The sequence below is a fragment of the Lynx canadensis genome, chromosome F2 (assembly GCF_007474595.2).
Source record: "Lynx canadensis isolate LIC74 chromosome F2, mLynCan4.pri.v2, whole genome shotgun sequence".
Lineage (NCBI taxonomy): Eukaryota > Metazoa > Chordata > Mammalia > Carnivora > Felidae > Lynx > Lynx canadensis.
In genome coordinates this window covers 54,004,056-54,025,451 of record NC_044320.2, presented here as the reverse complement: position 1 = coordinate 54,025,451, position 21,396 = coordinate 54,004,056, and the positions used below count along the sequence as shown (strand labels likewise).

The following is a 21,396-nucleotide window of genomic DNA, read 5'->3' as shown; positions in this document are numbered from 1 at the left end:
TGCCAATAGACAGATTACATTTTGCTTTTATAAACAAAAAGAAAAGTCGCATATCTTCCTACCGTGTCAGGAAAAGGAGTTTTCAAAACAAAACACCAATTTACTTAGATGATAGTGGAAAGTCGACGTTTACAAAATAATTCCATAACAGTACATGGAAATAGAACCGAAAGAATTGAGAGTTTGATAGTTAAACCCCACAATTTTCTGATTCCTTCATCATCATCAAGAAAAAGGGCAATTTATTTCACCAACTGTTGGCATATTTGTGATGATTAAATACTATAGCAATGAAAACAAGTATATTAGAGGAAATCTCGAACAATGAAGCTTTAACTAGTATTTCCCAAAATAGATGAATATGTCTGAATTATATCTTGTCATTGGGGAATTTTTGCTGTACATTAATGGATTCAAAATCTAATTAACTTTCCTATACTGCTTAAGAACCCTACAATAACACTGGCTTGACTCGTAACTTTTAAGTACAGTTAGTGAATTGGAGAAAGTGGAAAAAATATTCCACATGCCAGAGTCAGGAAAGGCAGAAAACATTTTACTTCCTTTCCTTTTCATTATTTTCCCCAGAAACTATTGCAATGGGGTGAAATTAAAGAATAAAGATATATCTAAAACAATCTATGGTAATTTAAAATGATTAATTCCAGGTCTTTTAACATATAAAGTGCTCTAATGGAATTTTTACCTGCAGTAAATCCTGTGGAAGTACAAGTCATCACTGACGATCTGACATTGGGAAGTCTAATTTTTTGCACGACAAGCTCAGAAAGAAAATAAAACCATAGCTCTTCACATTTCAACTTAACGTGTCACTTGTCCTATGAGTCAACCAAATAACAGCTATGCACTGAGGTACCTACCAGTTTTAGGGCATGATAAAACATTTCATAACAAACCCCCAGTTAAAGGAATTAATCCTAAAGAATTTAACATGTGCTTTGTATGAAAAAATTAGAAAAGCAAATAATTCCAAGTGGTTAAACAGAAGCCATGAATATATGAAAATTTTCAACAAAGGTTAAGGAAAACAAAGAGAAGTATAATTTTAGAAAGTATGACAAATTTGGTAGAATAGAAAAATACATAATTTCCTAGAGGAGATACTTTTGATTTAATATAGAAAGCAATGAAATTCTACTTATAAAAAGTAAATAGGCAAAAAAGAAACATTTATTCCTTTTCCAAGGATACTATATTCCGAGTTGAAACCATTCAAACAAAATAGAGGACTCCTCAAAAATCTGCTTATAATTCTCCATTCACGATCTCTTTTGGAGGGGGCTGTCATTTTTTACAACCAGACATCACTAAGTGAAGAAATGATGAAAGCTTCAGAGACAGATATGTTGTTTAGAGACTGCTGGGTTTTGGTAACAAAATATGGTTTACATATTAAAAATAAGCAGGTTTTTATGCTACAGAATTTTCTTTCTTTCATCCAACAAATATTTATGGAGCCCCTAGTACATTACTAAGCATTATTTTAGTGCTATTGATACAGCATGAACAAGATGGTCCAAAATCCTGGCCAACGTGTAACTTATTTTCTAGGTGAAATAAATGACAAGCAAGAAAATAAGTAAAAGGTCTACTATGCTCCATTTTACTACTGTTCCACGTCATTCTGCCATAATGTTGTGCTTTGATTGAATGCTACTGGATATATTTTAAATAAAATTACAATGTGATAAAAGTCTTTTGATACTTCAAATAAACCCTCTTGGCCCAGTTCTGAGGTAGATCTGTCTTAAAAGGATTACCAATGCTATAAACCAGGGATCATCAAACTTTTTCTGTGATGAGTCACATGTAACATTTTAGGCTTTGCAGGCCACCTGTGATCGATGTCACATATTCTTCATTTTTTTAAAAAACCCTTTACAAATGGAAAACCACTCGTACCTCACAGGCTATACACAAACATACCAGGAGCTGAATCTGGCCTGCAGTCATAGCTCCCCAACCTCTGCCCAAAAGATGTGAGTATCGCTGCTTTTAAGTGGTTACGCTCAGTACTACATTTCACGTTTCTTTTTTGACATTTACTCTCTCGTTTTTTATTATTCATTTTCCAGAATCGAATAAAACATTCTTTTCTACAGCGACAATACTCGCAACTAGTGCAGTCATGAAGTCAGTTCCGAAGAGCAGGGCCACCTGCTCTATTTCACACAAGCAACGGAAAAATGTTCTTGGCAGAAAGCCCCTCCTAAGTCTATATACTCTGGAGAAATATGGTAGAGATTGTACACACTCTCCACAGGCAAACACATAGAAAGGCTAATGTTCCCTTACCTTGCTGGAGGAACATCAATATTGGAAGAAACAACTTTTCGTTTTTGCTCAAGGAGACAGATGGAGCGTGTGTTTTCTTTTTCTTGGTCAAGGACTCGGTTGGCTTTTTTGGTGTCTGCCGTTTTCACATCTTCCTCCATGGCCAATGGAAACAAGTGTTGATGAGACATTTTTTTATTAGAGTCACGTTTTAAGTCCTCTGGTTGAAATGTGAAGGTCATTTCCCGCTTGATGCTTCCCACCTGTGAAATGGAACACAAAACTTACCCACACGAAACAGCAGCCTGGCACAACTACATGCAGATGACCCTGAGAAGAGACTACAGACCAGAGCCCTCCTTGTTCATCTTGAAGATTTTATAGGTTGAATGAGAAAAATGTAACATGGAAATAAAATAGCTGACATTACAGAGTAATATGCAATTGATACATCACACATCATAATGCAAACACGAAACACCACAAATGTAAGAGGAGCCTTTCAGGCACATAAAAATGTCGAAGACTTGAAAGCATAATACTTCTATGATAAATCTAAAAATTTAAAACATCACTGTTTTCTCTTCTACAACACAGAAAGCTCAAGTAAGTAAATAAATTCTTAAATATTTCACACTGACTATATGGCATAGAAGGGTGCAATGAAACACAAAATGAGCCTTATCTCTGAATATGAATACTGATCTTAACCATACTCTAGTTCGTGAAGAACTATTTTTTATCTTTTATCTAAAGCAGTTAAGATCTTAGTGAAATCCCTCGTTAGTATGATGATAAAAAAGTCATTAATTTTTCTTACCATTTTTGACTAAATGCAACAGTAAGGTTTAAGACAAATAGAAAAATTATGCCTCAGGGCACTGAATCTGGCTATTTCAGAATTTGTGATGACTGAGAACAAAGACTGAAGTTAAAGAAAGGTTTCTGTAAAGGTGGTGGGTGTTATAAATGAGGTCTGGAGTGAACTTCTTTAAAAAAATTTTTTTTAACGTTTATTTATTTTTGAGACAGAGAGAGACAGAGCATGAACGGGGGAGGGGCAGAGAGAGAGGGAGACACAGAATCGGAAGCAGGTTCCAGGCTCTGAGCCATCAGCCCAGAGCCCAACGCGGGGCTCGGACTCACGGACCGCGAGATCGTGACCTGAGCTGAAGTTGGACGCTTAACCGACCGAGCCACCCAGGTGCCCCTGGAGTGAACTTCTTAAAGTCATGAGTGTACAAGGAAGAGCCTCACTGACCGGTGGAGTGTTTCAAAATATGCACACCTCTAAGCCATTTCACAGGCCCATTTGACAGCTCATGCCTCTTGTGGACTTAGTTTGTCAAATCAATAAATCTCCATTTCCCCACTTAAATAGAAGATATGCTTGTTCCTTTGTTTTTAATTTTAGGTAGGAGGAAAAGTGCAACAAATTTGGTCAAATAGATTTATTATTAACAGAGGCTAACACCACAAACAAGGCATTTTCAGAATAAAATCAGAATATGTGTTCAATAATAGCAGAGACTGCCAACGTATGATGTTAAAGACTAGAAATTCTCAGACTAAAGGGAAACTCTGAGATATGCATGTTAGAGTCACAGGACCTGCTCACACAGGAGAATTTCCAGAACCCAGGGATGACTTATGCCTTGGAATCCAGTTAGCTGGAATGTAATCTTTCATATGAACATAGAGCTCTCAACTGAGCTCTTTTCTTCTTTCCTTGGCCTTCACTTCTCAGGGCAAAAAGATCTTTTTCCCATGGTGCTCCTGTCAGACCTACCTCTAGGAAAACAGTCAGCCACTTTTGGTCTACTCATTAAAAACTTCCAATATTTCTTAAAATGAACGCTTTTTTAAAAAAATTTTTAACATTTTTATTTATTTTTGAGAGAGACAGAGCATGAATGGGGGAGGGGCAGAGAGAGAGGGAGACACAGAATCTGAAGCAGGCTCCAGGCTCTGAGCTGTCAGCGCAGAGCCCAATGCAGGGCTCGAACCTCCAAACCGTGAGATCATGACCTGAACCAAAGTCAGATGCTTAACCAACTGAGCCACCCAGGCACCCCTTAAAATGAATGCTTTTAAGAACTGTTTTAATAACATCAATACACAATAAAAAAAATAAGAAAATATTTCAAACTTCAAGAAATGCAACGAATGTTCAATAAAAATGTAGCTTGGAAAATCAACAAATGTAATTACTAATACTGTAAATATCCACCATGAGTCACTTTCTAAAATTCTTTTTAAGTTTATTTATTTTGAGAGAGACAGGGACAGCGTGAGTTGGGGAGGGGGGGGAGAGAGAGAGAGAGAGAGAGAGAGAGAGAGAGAATCCCAAGCAGGCTCTGCAGTGTCAATGCAGAGCCTGACGCAGGGCTTGAACTCACAAAACTGTGAGATCATGACCTGAAGCGAAATCAAGATGCTTAACTGAGCCACCCAGGCGCCCCACCATGAGTCACTTTCTATGCAACTTTTTCTGCCTGAAGGTAGGAGAGAGAGGTGCTTTTTCACTCCCATAGCACTTCATTGCAAACCTGCGTTCCAAAAGGGATACACTAAACACCAGGCACAGAAGATGAAAACAAAGGCCTGGTTTCGATGATTATAAATAGTTTCTCCGTAAGTGTCAAGTATTACATTAATTAAATATTTAAGTAGTCATTAGTATTAAGTTGTAGCAATAATTGACATCTATACCTCCCTTGGGGCAAATGTACTGATTAAATGAATTCAATCCAAAGATAGATAGGGTTAGTGGAGAACATTAGAGGAAGCTCAGCTTTTAGTTTCAAAATTTTAGGGGAAAAAAAACCCCAGCATTCTAAAGCAAATTAATAGAAAGTAGAATAGATTTCCTATGGAAATTATATTATAATTATATATCATGCAGTTAGCCAAGACTTCATAAAAATATAGTAACACTCAACAATGTAAGCTATAAATCTTCCACAATACATCCTAAACAAGAAACTACTCTGTCAATAGTAATCAGGGAATTTTAGCGATGTAATGGATGTCAAAGACTATTGAGCCTAGACTCCTTGTTTTAAAAGTAGACTTAAAAAGGAGTTAGAGGGGCACCTGGGTGGCTCAGTCAGTTAAGCGTCTGACTCTTAATTTCTGTTCAGGTCATGATCTCACAGTTTATAAGGTCGAGCCCCTCATGGGGCTCTCTGCTGACAGCGTGGAGCCTGCTGGGGATTCTCTCTCTTCCCCTCTCTCTCCCTCTGTCCCTCCCTGCTTGTACTCAGTCTCTCTCTAAAAATAAATAAACAAACATTTGGGGGGAAAAAGGAGTTAGAAATGGGCCAAAGAGAACAAAAAATGTAGTGATGAGTAAGAAATTTCTGATACTTGGAGTCATGGGTTCCACTGTGGGTAAAGCTGGTGGAAGGAGTGGATGACAGGTGTAGACCTTCATTGTATCACTATTACTGTATTGCTATTACTGTATTACCTTTAACATTCTTTTATTCATACCAGGTAGTATACAAAATTTTTTTCCCGAGTTTATTTATTTAATTAATCTCTACACCCAACATAGGGCTCAAACTCATGACTCCAAGATCAAGAATCGCATGTTCTTCCAACCGAGCCAGTCAGGCACCCCTAAAAACATTTTTTAAAAAGAGAGTTCACAGGAGAGTAGAGAGTGGGAAGAGCACATGAAGTCAAACCTTGAGAAGCTGGGCTCTGAAGTGGCTCAGAGAAATGGGGTGGTGGCTGGAGAGGATGCTGGACAAGGGAGAATGTTCGAAGACAAGAGGTAACAGAGCATGTTTGAATGCTGAGGCAGAATGGAGGGAAAGGGATGAGTAAGGGCCAGCGGTAGCAGAAGGGGACAGGACTGATATCCAGTTGTTGCACCCCTCGCAGATTAGCAGAAGAACACAGCAAAAAGAGCATCGGGACCGTGATTAAATTTGGGCCCTTACTACTTTAGTAGAACAAAGCAGCTAGAGGAAGATATGGTCCCATTTCTATGAGATTTGCAGAAAAGGCAAATCAATAAAGACAGGAAATAGACCAGTGACTGCTTAGGGCTGGGAGTAGGAGCTAGAACTGAAAGCAAATGGGCCCCAGAGAACTTTTTGTGGCGGCAGAAGTGTTCCAGAACTAGACTATAGTGATATTTGTATAATGCTGTAAATTTATTAAAAATAATTGAACCATATTCTTACAATGAGATGAATATTATGGTATATAGATCATACCTCAATAGAACTGTTGACAAAAAGAAAGAAGGAACAAAACCAGGAGTAACTGGTATGGAAAACGTATTCACAAAAACACTTAGACCAGATATTGGGTAACTGTGCTTGTAAAAGAGGTATCCATAAAGTCTATTAGTTTGTTTGTTAAAAAATAAGTTATGCTATGGCAATCGAGGCCACTGCAAGTAATTGTATGGTTATATCCTGCATATTGGTAAGATGAGACTAAAATCCCTCTCCCAATCAAGCCATGTGTCCTGGTTTTTCCACCCATGGAAGAGGGACACTTTTCTAATTTTTCCACCTGAGGAGGAATTTTTGTACTTTTTCTGTCCAAAGAGGGCACTCTTGTTTATTTTTCCCCCACTTTGCACAATGTCGTGGTGACAAAAGGAAACTCTTCTGATGATCGATGGGGCCTGGGCCAAATTAGCTTCCTTCCTGGAAGCAGATATCAATTAATTATGTGACTCATATGAGCTGATAGTTTTGATAATAAAAAAGTTGAGGCTATTGGAAGAATCACTCTATGCTACAGCTCAGAAGGGGGCAAAGGGTTCAACAATGGAAGACAGCCAGAAAACCAACGAACACTATCTAGAAGTCCTGTGGGATAAACAATGAAGAAAAACAGCAAGACCGTTAACTAGTAATTTCTAGGAGAAAATACAAGGCTAAGGTTTAGGAATAATCTTAGTCTAGGTTAAAAAAAAAAAGTGTCCCCTGCCCAGGGAGGGATTAATCTGATTATCTCACACTGATAAGACTGTAAGTTAGAAGGCAGTAGCATTTTCTGGTTGTCACATTTCAAGATGGACACTGACAAAGTGGAACAAACACAGCAGAATGATCAGCATGGCAAAGGATATGACTGGGAGGAACTGGGAATATTTTGTTTAGAAAACAGAGGGTTATGCCCCACACAGCTGCTCTCACATGAATGGAGAGCTCTCTTGAAGAAGAGGAATTTGAGTTCTGTGTTCCTCTAGAAACAGGATCAACGGTGTCCACTTCTGCTTCCCGCTAACTCCTTTCCGACTTTATGGTTTACTCTCTCTTCCTCTTTTCTTCTTCTTACTCTTCTGCCACATTGTAAATGAAGCCACTTGTATCTATAAGAAATTCCTCCTATTTATTTTTCAGTTAACTGTGTTTTCAGGGAGTCATAAACTGTTAAGTAGGTAGATTCTTGGAACCTACCTAGTCTCACTTAAACATTTTATTTTTCACTGTTTCACTATAGTTTAAATGTACTTTTCATGTTTAAAAATGTTTAAGGGGCTCCTGGGTGGCTCAGTTGGTTAAGTAGCTGACTCTTGATTTCAGTTCAGGTCATGATCTCACAGTTCATGAGATCGAGCCCCGTGCTGGGCTGCACACTGACAGCACAGAGCCTGCTTGGGATTTTCTCTCTCTCCCTCTCTCTCTCCCCTCCCACCCACTCATACTCTCTCTCTCTCTCTCTCTCTCTCAAAATAAATAAATAACTTAAAGAATGTTTATTACAAAATGTATTCCATCAACTGACAAATGGATAAAGAAAATGTGGCTTATATATACAATGGAATACTACTTGGCAATGAGAAAGAATGAAATCTGGCCATTTGTAGCAACGTGGATGGAACTGGAGCATGTTATGCTAAGTGAAATAAGCCATACAGAGAAAGACAGATACCATATGTTTTCACTCTTATGTGGATCCTGAGAAACTTAACAGAAGACCAGGGGGGAGGGGAAGAGGGGAAAAAAAAAGTTACAGAGAGGGAGGGAGGCAAACCATAAGAGACTCTTAAATACTGAGAACAAACTGAGGGTTGATGGGGGGTGGACTCTTAAATACTGAGAACAAACTGAGGGTTGATGGGGGTGGGGGGAGAGGGGAAAGTGGGTGACGGGCATTGTGAAGGGCACCTTCTGGGATGAGCACTGGGTGTTGTGTGGAAACCAATTTGACAATAAATTATATATAAAAATAAATTAATTAAAAAGATTAAAAAATTTAAAAATATATATGCTTGTTATTAAATTTTCAATAAGATGTATATAAAATAAAATGAGGAAAGCTTTCTATTCTATTCCTCCCCACTCTTTTCCCAGCCCTGCCCAGTCAGGTCCAACCCCCAGAAAGAAAAGCTTTTAACAATTTACTGCAAAACTTCAAATTACTTAAAAATGCATAAATATCTGTTTAGAGTAACTCATGATGGTGATTATACTATATGTATTATTCTGCAACTTATTTGCTCACTTCACAATAAATCATGGGCAACCTTACATGTTAGTAGTAGAGCTGCTGACTTTTTAAAATATTGAAAACTATAACAGTCATGAGATCAGATTTTTTTTAACTGATCTCTTCTTGACAGACATTGAGGCTCTTTTCAATTTTTCATTATTAAAAATAATTCTACAATGAACATCCTTGTATATGTACGCATACAGCTTTATGCACTTGTGCAAGCATTTTTTTTGCAGAAAAAATTCCCGGAGGTTAGAATTTCTGAATCAAACAACCAAAATTTTAGTCATGGGGGAACAAACTACAGAACACCCATACAATGGGCATACCATGACATCACCAAAAGAAGGTCATCAGGATATATCCATGATCTATTAAGGGGAAAACATTTGTCCACGATCTATAATGAGTTAACAGTCAAGTTGCAAACTAATATGTTAGGCATGATTGCACTGCATTTAAAAAACAGAGTAGTTTGCTAAATAAGCTTACACCTTAAGGAACAGAAGACTGAATGGGCCAAGAGGGTTTTTTTCTTATATAATTAGACATACCTATGGATGGACATCTGCATGCATACTTGTGCGCACGCACGCACACACATACAATTTTTAGGTGGTGTTATTATGGGACACTTTCATGTTTCTAAGGTTTTCAAATTAAAGTCAACTTAAAAGCTAAGATTTAGCAAAATTATGAGGAATAATGCCCTGTTAGTCGACATATAAGGAAACTGGGATTCTTAATTATTGTTGGAGAGAAGATACATGTTGTAGGAGGCCGACCTGGTGAAGGTAGCACATTTAGTTGTGCATCCCTTTGTGTTAGAAATTCTATGTCTAAGGGAAGAAAAAAGAAAAGCACACAAAGCTATTTGGCACAGAACTTGTTATAACATTTAAAAAAATGGAAATTCCCTAAACATCCATCAAGAAATTTGGGGTTAAACATGCATAAGTAAAATATATGGCTAAAACTAAGACATATCTCTATATTTATTAAAATGGAAAGACATTTACTACATTAACTGAAAACAAAGAAAATCCAAATGAGTGTATGTAATATGATCTCAGGGAAGAGAGATGTGTATATATATAAAGAGAGAAAATTCTGAAAGGACATTCCAAAATGTTAAGAATGGTTTCTCTTGGGAGCAGATTTATAGGTCAATTTTGCTTTCTATCTTATTTGCCCATAGTTTGGTATTTAAAAACCTAAGAAGGGGCGCCTGGGTGGCGCAGTCGGTTAAGCGTCCGACTTCAGCCAGGTCACAATCTCGCGGTCTGTGAGTTCGAGCCCCGCGTCGGGCTCTGGGCTGATGGCTCAGAGCCTGGAGCCTGCTTCCAATTCTGTGTCTCCCTCTCTCTCTGCCCCTCCCCCGTTCATGCTCTGTCTCTCTCTGTCCCAAAAATAAATAAACGTTGAAAAAAAAATTAAAAAAAAAAAAAAAACCTAAGAAGTTATTCTATGATGGAAAGATACATATCATTTTTATCTAATTGTTTCTCAAGTATCTGGCATTTATATAACGAATACTTTTCCTTCTACTAGCTTTCAATTATTAACATATATGCATATATTAAAGGGAAAATGAATTACTTAAAATAATGCATTCACATGCACTATTAGTTCCATTGATTATCAGCACCACTCAATCATATTGTACTACAATAACTACCAATGAATTCCTTCTCCCTACCCAACACAGAAGCCCTTCATACAGCATATCAGAGACACATGCATCATCCAGTGTAATTTCTTGCAAGGGAACAAAGCTTCAGTGTTCAATTATATGAGAATGCTACCAATTACTGAGTTAACTAACAAATAAAACTCAAAATTTTTATTGCAATGAACAGCTTTTGTTTTCCTAGAAAAAGATAAACAGCGTAACTATAAATATGATATACTTGGGAAAATTGCACTATTTTAAACAAGAAGTTAACAGTATCTATTTAAATCTTGAATTTCTCTAAATGGTGTCCTTTGTAGATTGGATGCCACTTTCTAAGATAGGGACAGAAGCTCATCAGTTTTCTCAATACAAAAACATCTGGTTTTCATAGGAGGATTCTAACAGCTCATCAGAAAAGAAGATGGCTTCTAACATCAGCCCACTTACTTGATCAATTCTTTCTTCTGTCTACACTGAAGTGCATCCCAGGCCACCTTAATCCTAACACCCTCCCTATGGATTTACAGCAATAAGATGCCAAAAAGCATGTGTCAGCACTCCCTCTTGGAAGCTGTCCTTGCTTACTCATCTCAACCCAATAAAATGTGAGGAGTTGGCTCTGTAGATTAACTGGATTTCCAGGAATAATTTGCAGAAAGCCAACCCATTTGCCTTTTGGGGCTTTCTGCATAGTAAAAAAGTAGAAAAGAAATTCTGGAAAAGAGAAGAAAATTCATGCCACAACAAAACCACTTTTGGAGAGCAAGCCTTAAAAGGCAAGTGAACGGTCTACTTGGCCTAGCAACTCGTTGACTCTTCCATTCACCAGGAAACCACACCTGACAAACTTTGCAAGAGAATCCTTCCTATTTCAGACTGTGTTTCCTGACAGTAGGATTCATTTTTTAAACTTGCTTTCAAAACACATAAATATACATTACATATTTTGTAACTGATGACAATGGCACATTAACCACAGTGTGGAATATGTAATCAGACCCAAAGATTTTAAAACATGTCACCAAAAAAGCAAAGGTTATATTAATAACAGGGACAACTGATTGTATCTTAATTTAAAATACTACCACTAAAGGTCATGCTCAAAGAAAGATTGGACTCTTGAGTCAATTGATAAAATGTATGTCCCAAACTAGTCAACAGAACTCTACTCATTTTAGATTAAATTCTTCAAATTTCATGCTAGGTACACAGAAAAATAAGTTGGATGGCGAATCTATCCAGTCCTAATGAACGGCTGTAATAGAAACACTTTAAAGACAATTGCTTCCAATTGCTAGCCCTTTGTTTATATTATTCCCTTAGCCCTCTGAAACCAATGAAGTGTTTGACTGCTTTATCCTCAAGTATATTATTTCTCTATACCAAGACAGAGTAAATGGCAGATGGAAGTCAGACTGGTTTGGTGTACAAGAAACAAAACGCAGTACAACAGAGTTGAAACCCTGTATTAGGTTTTGGCATCATGCATTCTAACCATACAGCTACAATATCTCAGCAATCAGTGTTGTTAATGCTGGGTTTACTAAAGCAAGTTTTAACTTTAATATCTTGACAATTTAATATTCAACAAAGCATGACTTGGCTTGCCTAATGGCAGATTAGTCAGCTGCACATTTAGCAAAGTTATTGCAAAAATCTTTGGTGGAAGACTTCTTGGCTGAAGCTTCAAACCTTCTCTTAAAATTATGCAAGTGAGAACACACAACTGAAGTATTTTTTTTTAAGCCTTTCTGAAAAACCCTGAATAAAAATACCTATTTGTATAAAGTCCGATGTGGACTCTGGCTCAGCCGATGTTACCTGCACATTTTTTCCAACCAAATGTAAGGAGAGGGGACATCAATATCAATATGGGTCCAACTTATTGTACTTAACTTCAGTATACAGAATTTTTGATTTATGTTTATTAGGTACTCCATTTGTTTTATATAAGTCAAAGTTTAATTCAACCAATCATATCCAGTTGATGTGAAAATCCTGTGGCCTTTACCTTCCAAATATATCCAGAATCCAATCACTTCCCACCACCTTCCACAGTCAAGCCATCATCACCTCTTGCCAGGATTTGTACAACAGTTTCCTCCCTGGATCCCTGTTTGCATCCTTGCCTCATCTCCCATACACCCCAGTTCCTTCTCAGTAACAGTAGGCCATCTTATCCCTTAAAAACAAGAGTCAGATCATGCCTTTCCTCAGCTCAGAACCCTCCAATGCTTCCCATTTTGCTCAGAATTAAAGTCAAAGTCCTTGTAGTAGTTTCCAGGGTTCCATTTGAGCTGGCCCCCCTCTATCCTTCCTTGTCCCTCTCCAGCTTCCTCCTCCCACTCTCATCTCTCCCCCAACCCTTGCTGGCCTTGAACATGCCAGACATATCCCTGCCTCAAGACCTTTCCACCAGCCACCCCATCTTCCAGGAATGTTCTTCCTTTTTATATCCACATTGCTTGCTTCCTCACCCTTTCAGTCTGTGCAAATTCTCCCCCCTCAGTAAAGCTATCCCTGACCACCCTATTTAAAGTTACAGTGCTTTTCTTCCACTCCACATCTATCACATTCTATTCTATATTGTTATTCTATAGCACTTACTGTTTAACAAAAAACTGTATAGTTTACTATTTATTATGTTTATGGTCCGGGCTACTCCCCCAGAATAGCTCTATGAGGGTAGACATTTTTTTGGTTTGTATATTGATGTTTCCCAGCACCTAGAAGAGTGTCTGAAACACAGTGGGCCCTCAATAAATATTTGTGGAATAAATCAATGAATGAATTTTCAGGTGATTATATGTGCTCTCTGGTAGCACTTACTAATAAATGTCTAAGAACGATGGATGCCAAATTCCTGAGGCTGCAAAGTGTGGGGTTCCTCAGTCTAAAAGGTAGTTCCTAAACTACCAGAAAGAAATGGTGAATTGTGCTACATCCAGGGAAAAAATTAGGTAAAGCACAGAATGGTCATCATCTTATTCCCTTCTTTATCAAAGCACTCAACTTTATTTCATGGAGGACTTTATCTCCAGGAATTGCAATCCTTATTTTGTAATAAAATCTATAGCGGAAATAGAATTTATTTTATTTTTTAAGTTAAGGGACTCTGAACCTTCCTTCTACAAATATCACCTAGGTTAATACAGGACAAACCTGTAGAGAGATAATATGGCATAATTTCAGAAGCAAGTCACAGTTAAAGTTATATGATTTTGAAACTCCTGGGACGGGGGGTGAAGATTCCTGGAGGGTAAAGTATTAGGGGCAGATCACCTCACAGCCTGATCCCCAGGGATGCCCAGGGACACTTCCTCACACCTGCCTGTGGCTCCCCACAGATCCAGCCCACTTGCTCTCCCAGCACATCCTAACATTTGTGGTCAAAAATAACAATGATAATCAATGCCATTTTTAGTTTCTTCCACATTTGGTTTACAGTAAATATGTTTGCCACTGGAATTTGGGCCCCACTTGAAGTTTTTTCTTAGAAGCTTCTTTCTGAAGGGGTACAGGTAGCTGTTCTACTGAGGGATAGCTGACCTACAGAAGACTTTTCCATACTAATTGCTGGGTCAGAGCCTCACTAACTGTCACTGCCACTGCCAGGAGGAGCTGGGGTCTCTGTGCACAGAACAGACCCTTGTTGTCTCTGACCTTTCCGCCTTGGAGCCTCTCCCCAAGGGACTTGGAACCTTACCTTGCCCCACCATGCTGAACCAAGGGGCTCCTCTAGAGGCCACAAACTTCACAGGGCCTTTCCTCTACCCCTATTGGACACCGTCCCCCATCTCCCTGAGGGCCCCTCTGCTCCCATTGCAGAGCATTTCTGAGCTCCTTCGTCCCCACCTGGCCCGAATCCTAGGCACAAACACACGGCAAGAAAGAGGAGACTCGTGGGAAATGAAGCAGTAGGGTAAAGCTCATTTTCTTCATGGGTTAAATAATTATTTGCCACTGACCTGAGTATCCAATAAGACTTTAAAACATGGTTTCTCTGATCAAACCACACATTTCCCAAAAGTGGCTGGAAAAGAACTTTATGGAAAGTTGTTGAATGTAGTTGTGACATGTATAAATGAAAAGGCAAAGTCAGTTCTTGAGGAGAATATTGTATAATTTCTCTGGGGCCCAAACAGGGCCAAGAGCATCTTTTCGTTCAGGAATCTGATCAAAGAGAGATCGAGACTGATGTCCATTAATGGCAGTGGTTGGAAACGACGGGGCTGGTGACCAGGCCAGGCCACGTGCACATGAGAAACTAGAGGAAGCCAGGGAAGAGTAAGGAGGAGGGTGGAGTGGACTCTGGAGAGAAATAGGAACAGAGGGCAGAAGGATCCTCAGACAAATGGGGGCTGAGTGCTGCCTTATCCCCCCACACTCTGGTGCTACACCCACCCACATGTGCGTGCTAACCTTGCATCTCTCCTGCTAAGGGCCTTGAAACATAATCCCCACCCACCTTACCCCACCTTTCTTTTCTGTAAAACCTACGCTGCTTTCAACTTCTTGCAACAAAAAGCAAAAGCGTTAGACTAACTAACCCAATACCTCAAATTCCTTTGGCAGCAGAACTCTTAAGACAGCTTTTCGCACTCATCAGTGGTTGCCACAATCTGACACAACTTGTTTAATTTTCAGAGAGACAAAGAGGCAGATTTTAAAATAAAATAGAATATTGGCTACTGAAGTTTCTCCCTTAAATATACATTTCATTTAAAATACAATTTATTCCTTTGAGCAGTAAACAGCAGGTGAAATTAAAAACTGAAGTTGAAAACTAATGAATTTACATTTTAGCTTGGGTGGTGCTCTTAATTCACAGCCAGCCAATTACTTTAACTAGCTGCGCAGATGACTAAATAAAATCTGTTAATAAATGCAGCTCGAGTGTATTCAAGAAATTAACCAGTACATATTAGAATAAATTTGTATATCTGCTGATTATAAATTTAATTCTTTAAAAATCAACTGGCCTAGAAGGGAGTAGATAGGATATGAGGGAAAAATACCTCCCACAGTCTTTCACAAGAAGGTAGGTGGGTCAACAGAAGAGCTGGGCAAACCCATGACAAATGAGAGCAGGTGGGCCTTAAGACAAAAAGGTGTGCTTGTGCCATTTCAGCCTGTTCATGATCCTTCCTTTCTGCCTTTCATGTTTACTTAGCCAGCTATAATAAATGCACAAATATGTGTGTGCATGTGTGTATATATGAACAAATAAATACAACACACACATACATATTTCCTAGCAGTTCTGCTCCTGCTAGAACCGGACTGCTACAATATAAAACTTGGCATAAAGTATTCATGTTTTACCCATCTCTCTCCTCGAGTGGTCCAGAAGCAACTGGGAGGCAGAGAACAAGTTTTGTTTAGTTCTGTATCTGATACATACATCAGATATATTTGACACCTGTGATAGGCATACTTGGTACACGCTGGGTGCTTGATGAATGTTTACTTCATCATGAAGGATAATATGGCAATGGGGCTGGTCTGCAAGGGCTGAAAGGGAGATCTGTAAAATCAGGAGACCGAGTAACTAGTATTCCATATTCACAATATTCTGAAATATACAGAAGACAATAGCAAACGAGAGTAGTAGTAGTAATAATGTCTAAATTTACCAAGCCATTACTAAACACAAGACATTGCATTGAAATTTCTTCATGCACATTATTTCACTCCAATCCCAAAACATCCTAAGAGAATGATCCTGTAACCCAAACTTTACAGGTAAGGAAACTAAGACACAGAGAAGTTACATAACTGACTCAAGTTCTCACAGATGTTTCACCTGCTCTCTCCTGTCTACCCCTCTACTGGTTACTTCCAGTAATCAAACATGCTTCTGTATTTCTTAGCTTGACCTCTGATCCTGCTCAACTGCTTCACCTCTGCCATATTCCCCGTCACAGTCAAGGTCCCCATAAAGATGTCCACACTAGCTGTCTTCACTTCCCTACCTGCTATTCCCTACCTCTGACTTACTGTAATTGATTTCTACTTCCACTGAAAGAAAAGATGCTTTTGCTAGAGTCACAGTGAACTATATTCATTGAATTTAATAAATTATCACCTTGAAATTCCCATTCTCAACAGTACTAAACACAATTAGCCTCCTCGAAGCATCATCTTTTCTTGGCTTTGTGATAGCAGGACAAGTCCCAATTCTTATTTGCAGAATAAAACAACAGAAATCTCTAGCTAGTTTAAACAGAAAGAGAGTTATTGACAGTTCATAAATCTCCAAGAAGCCTAGACAGTCAGACGGGGGGGTGTTCAACAGGACAACTCCACAGAGAAACCACTGTGACAGATGAGCAGGAAGCACATGGCCAGGAGAAAAGGCCATCACAAAACTGAACTGGAAAAAGTACCACAACACTGCCCCCCCGCCACTCAGATCCCATGACAACAGATACTGAAAACCAGAACTTCCATGACAGATGGTCCAGCAGCACCAGAAAACTTTGACACTGTCTGTCAGAAGATCTCTTCTGCACATGGCAACCCCTCACTGTTTTGCTTGTGCCTCTTGTCACAGGCTGCATGTGGAAGCGCTGTGTTGGCACAACCTAAGTCACACAAAGTCCTAGCTGCAAGGTATTCTGGGAATTCTGGCCACACCAGCATAGGAAAATAATAGAGAAGGGGATGGCAGAGGTGTTGATGAACCAATCTACAGTATTTACCACACCTCCATCTATTTCTGGATTTCCATATTTTTGGTCTTTTGTAGCCTCTTCTGTCTGCTACCCCCAGCACATATTTTTCATTTATGTACTTCTCTCTTTTTCTATTGACGACATCATTTTTCACCTGGACTACTACAATACCTTCCAGTCTAAACTACCCACTTCTACTCTTAACCCCCAAGAATCCACATTATTCAGAGAATCAAGTAAGAAAGATTTTATAACTTTAGTTATAATTTTATATACCATAATTTTATATACCATAATACCAAATTTTATGGTAATTTTATATACCATATAAAAATGATTTCTAATAAATGATTGTTCTTAGTTACCACTTTTATTTATTTATTTATTTATTTATTTATTTATTTATTTATTTATGTTACCTTTTTTTTTTTCTGTTAATTATTTTTGAGAGAGAGAGAGTAAGACAGAGTGTGAGCAGGGGAGGGACCAAGAAAGAGGGGGACGCAGAATCTGAAGCAGGCTCGAGACTCTGAGCTGTCAGAGCCTGATGTGGGGCTTGAACTCACAAACCATGAGATCATGACCTGAGCCGAAGTCGGATGCTTAACCGACTGAGCCACCCAGGCGCCCCTTAGTTACACTTTTAAACCTTTAAAAACATCATTTAAGTAGGCAGCTACCTATGTGTTACAACTTGGAGGTACTAGAAAGATCCCTGGTCGAGATCTATACCTCAATGGCTAAGGATAATGCCAGAAATTCTAACAATGGGATTAAGTAATATGTACGTCAACCTTTAAATTATAAATTTCCCAGGAAAAGGAGTCTATGCATTGTGTGTGTGTGTGTGTGTGTGTGTGTGTGTGTGTGAAATCATATAAAACTGGAATCAAGTCCTCACTCTTTCTGCACTTTAAGGTTTGGTCCTCTTCTATAAAATAGGGATAACAGGTTGGTAGAAAGGATTAAATGGAAATATCTAATAAAGTATGGTAAATAGGCAATGAACTATAGCCCTTTCTCTCTGGCAACACCTTATTGAGAATTAGTTTGTGAGAGTGATCAATATCCAGTGTGATGGCTAATGAAAGACAAAGGGTTGTAGCAACCTGATATAGGCTTAGTGTGTAAAAGGGATTACAAACACATAGAAAAGGAGGCCCCATGGAGGACCATGGAGCTCTGCTCAGAAAGAACAGTATGGGCCACCAGGGACAGCCATAGATAAGGCTTCTGGGAGCCTACAGTGGGAAATGGGTCATAAGAAAAACAGAAAGAGCAATAAATAATCAGGAACAGGTCACTAAATCCATCTCACTTGCTTAAAATCTGGTGCTTGGAGTGAGCCCATTGGGGTGCCATCAATGTCTCTGACCACTGTCCATATCACCCCACTTGCTGAGCTCTATCCTGACTCAGAAGAGCCCAGGAAATAGGAACCACAGTGAAAGATGAGCAGGGAGAGTAAGTGCTCAGCAATGGTACTTCATTCCTTGCTTGACTCTTTGTCCCAGAGCTCATTCAACAACAGCAGCAATCTTCCTCAGATCAATGGAATCCTACATGAGTCTCCTTAGCAGAGACAGAGGACAGGCCTGCAAGCTAGGCAACATGCCAAACAGAGGTCTACCTTCTCACCTGCTGATGTGTGCTTTCCTCTTCAACTTAGGAAATGAGCCAAAAGAGGACCCTACTTTGGCTGTTGCTAAAACGTACCCGTGGCTGTTTACCACTACTAATCATGTAGAAGAAACTATTTTCCACCAATATTCCTTATATATTTGGCCTATGGACTAACTCCACTTACAGTTTTTTTTAAAAACAGGAACCTTATATTATTATAAACTTCACTGATTTAGTAAAGTAGGAACTTTGTATTCGTTCGCATATTCTAGAAGGGTGCTATTTAATTTAGTGCTTTCAAAGACAGAATTTGTAGGAGACGGGATTTTGTCAGTGGTTTACAAGCTTTGTAAGCTAACATTCTCCTTGAAAACACACCATGTGGCCCTAACACTCCTGGTATAAGAAATGAAACTTGGCTGGCAGCCAAGTAGTGCTTTTCACAGGACCTTACACAGTGTAAAGATACGTGTTTATGAATGTCAAAGGTCACATATTCTGTTTTTTTAAAAGCCAAAACTTTTTGCTCATATGTTAGCTACTTGAAGATATTCTATAAAAAGAAGGTAAAATATGAATAAGCCACAATTTATTCTCTAGCTTCGAAAGGCAAATAAGTTGTTTACAGCCAGAAACATGTACATTCTTCCAGGAAAACAGCAGACAAGTGATAGACACTATATAAACACCTTCTGTATCTCTGTATAACACAATTTTTAAGTATATGTTAATACATTAATTCCCAACTAAAATACCTCCTAGTTTTCTTATTTAAAGATCATTCTCATGGAACTCTTTATAAAGAGGTTGTATAAAAGCTTCAAAGATAAAAATTCTAAAGCTTGAATATTTATTCCGACCCACACATACACCAGTCTCCTTTCTCCCAGTGATAATAAGAAATGAAGATACTTTAGTAAATCTTTGAAAAGGGTGTTTGCTTGAAAAATATTCATTCAATAAATGTTTTCACTTGGTATTGTAGACAAAGAGCATAATAATGTGTGTGTGTGTGTGTGTGTGTGTGTGTGTATACACTAAAAAGGTACAGGGGTGCCTAGGTGGCTCTGTCAGTTAAGCATCCGACTCTTGGTTTCAGCTCAGGTCATGACCTCACAGTTTGTGAGTGTGAGTTTGAGCCCCTCAATGAGTTCTGTGCTGACAGTACAGAGTCCCCTTGGGATCCTCTCTCTCCTGCCCCTCCCCTGCTCTCACGTACACACACTCTCTCAAAATAAATAAATAAACTTAAAAAAATAAAAAGGTAAAAAGGTCGGTACACTTATGGAGCTTGCAGATTAGTGGGACTGAGGGGCCTTAATAAATGAATTACACAAGCATAAACAATATTACAACTGCAGCAAATGCTCTGATACAGACGTATGTGGAAAAGCTATGAACACATAGAAGGAGAGAAATTAGAGAGTATGGGAAGATAACTGTGAGAAAGTATCTGTGTTGGTTTGGGCTGCTATAACAAAAATGTCATAGACTAGTTGGCTCAACCAACAAATATTTGTTCCTCACAATTCTTGAGCTGAGAAGTCCAAGATCAAGGAGTGGGGGATTTGGTGTCTGGTGAGGATTAGTTTCCTGGTTCAGAGAGAGCTGTGTCCTTACATGGCAAAGAGGGAGAGCTCTTGGGATCTTCATCTCTTTATAAGGACATCAATTCTATCATGGGTGTCCACCTCCATGACCTTATCTAAATCGAATTACCTCTCATAGGCCCATCTCCATATACCATCAGTCAATAGCAGGAAGTGATGAGAGGTGGAGCTATTTAGACGAAAGGCTGTTGTGACAGAAAGGCATGGCAAGTTTAAAAACTTGGGGGAAAAAAGTCACCAAAGCTGGAGACCGGAATAAGGGATGGTGTAGGCATGAGATGAAACCAAAGAGATGGAGAGGCCCAGACCACACATTATGAGCTGAACTGTGTCCTCCCAAAACTCACATGTTGAGATCCTAACCCCCCAATACCTCAGAATATGACTATATTTGGACATAGGGTCTTTAAAGTGGTACTTAAGGTACAATAAGGTCATATGGGTAGACCCTAATCTGACTGGTGTCCCTATAAGGAGATAGGACACAGATAACACACAGACCAAGGGATGATCATGTGCAGACACAGCAAGAAGGTGGCCATCTGCAAGCCAAGGAGAGAGACCTTAGAAGAAACTAAGGTTGCCAGCACCTTGATTGTGGACTTTGAGCCTCCAGAACTGTAAGAATATAAATTTTTGTTGCCAAAGCAACGAGTCTATGTTATTTTGTTACAGCAGCCTTAGAAAACTAAGGCCATAGAAGAAATGGTAAAAAATGTAGTCCTGATCCTAAGACTATGGAATCCATGGATGGGGTTTAAACTGGGGGAAGAAGGGGTTATAGATCAGATCACTATTTTCTCTGGCTACTGTGTCAAGGGGAACTGCCGAGAGACTGAGTGTGGCAGGGTGTGGTAAGCTGAATACTGGCTCCCAAAGGCATCCTCATCCTAATCCCTGGAACCTGTAAAGGTCACCTTAATAACTCTACAGATGTGATTAAGTTAAAGATCTTGCAACAGGGAGAGTATCCAGAATTATCCAGGTGGGCTCTAAATACAATCACAAGGGAGATTTCAGAGTGGAGAAGGGCATGTAATGACGGAGG

At 39.0% G+C, this 21,396-nt stretch overlaps 1 protein-coding gene across 2 annotated transcripts in view; it reads right to left on the bottom strand.

Moving 5' to 3' along the window:
• ZNF704 (zinc finger protein 704) overlaps window positions 1-21,396 on the bottom strand; it is a 239,698-nt gene that overhangs the window by 182,256 nt on the left and 36,046 nt on the right. For both annotated transcript variants that reach the window (XR_003966228.1, XM_030303957.2), the window contains exon 2: window positions 2,317-2,558. Coding sequence is in view for 1 of the 2 variants with exons in the window: in XM_030303957.2 (XP_030159817.1) it covers window positions 2,317-2,558 (242 nt within the window). In the remaining variant the exon portion in view is untranslated. The remainder of the gene's footprint in view (window positions 1-2,316; window positions 2,559-21,396) is intronic.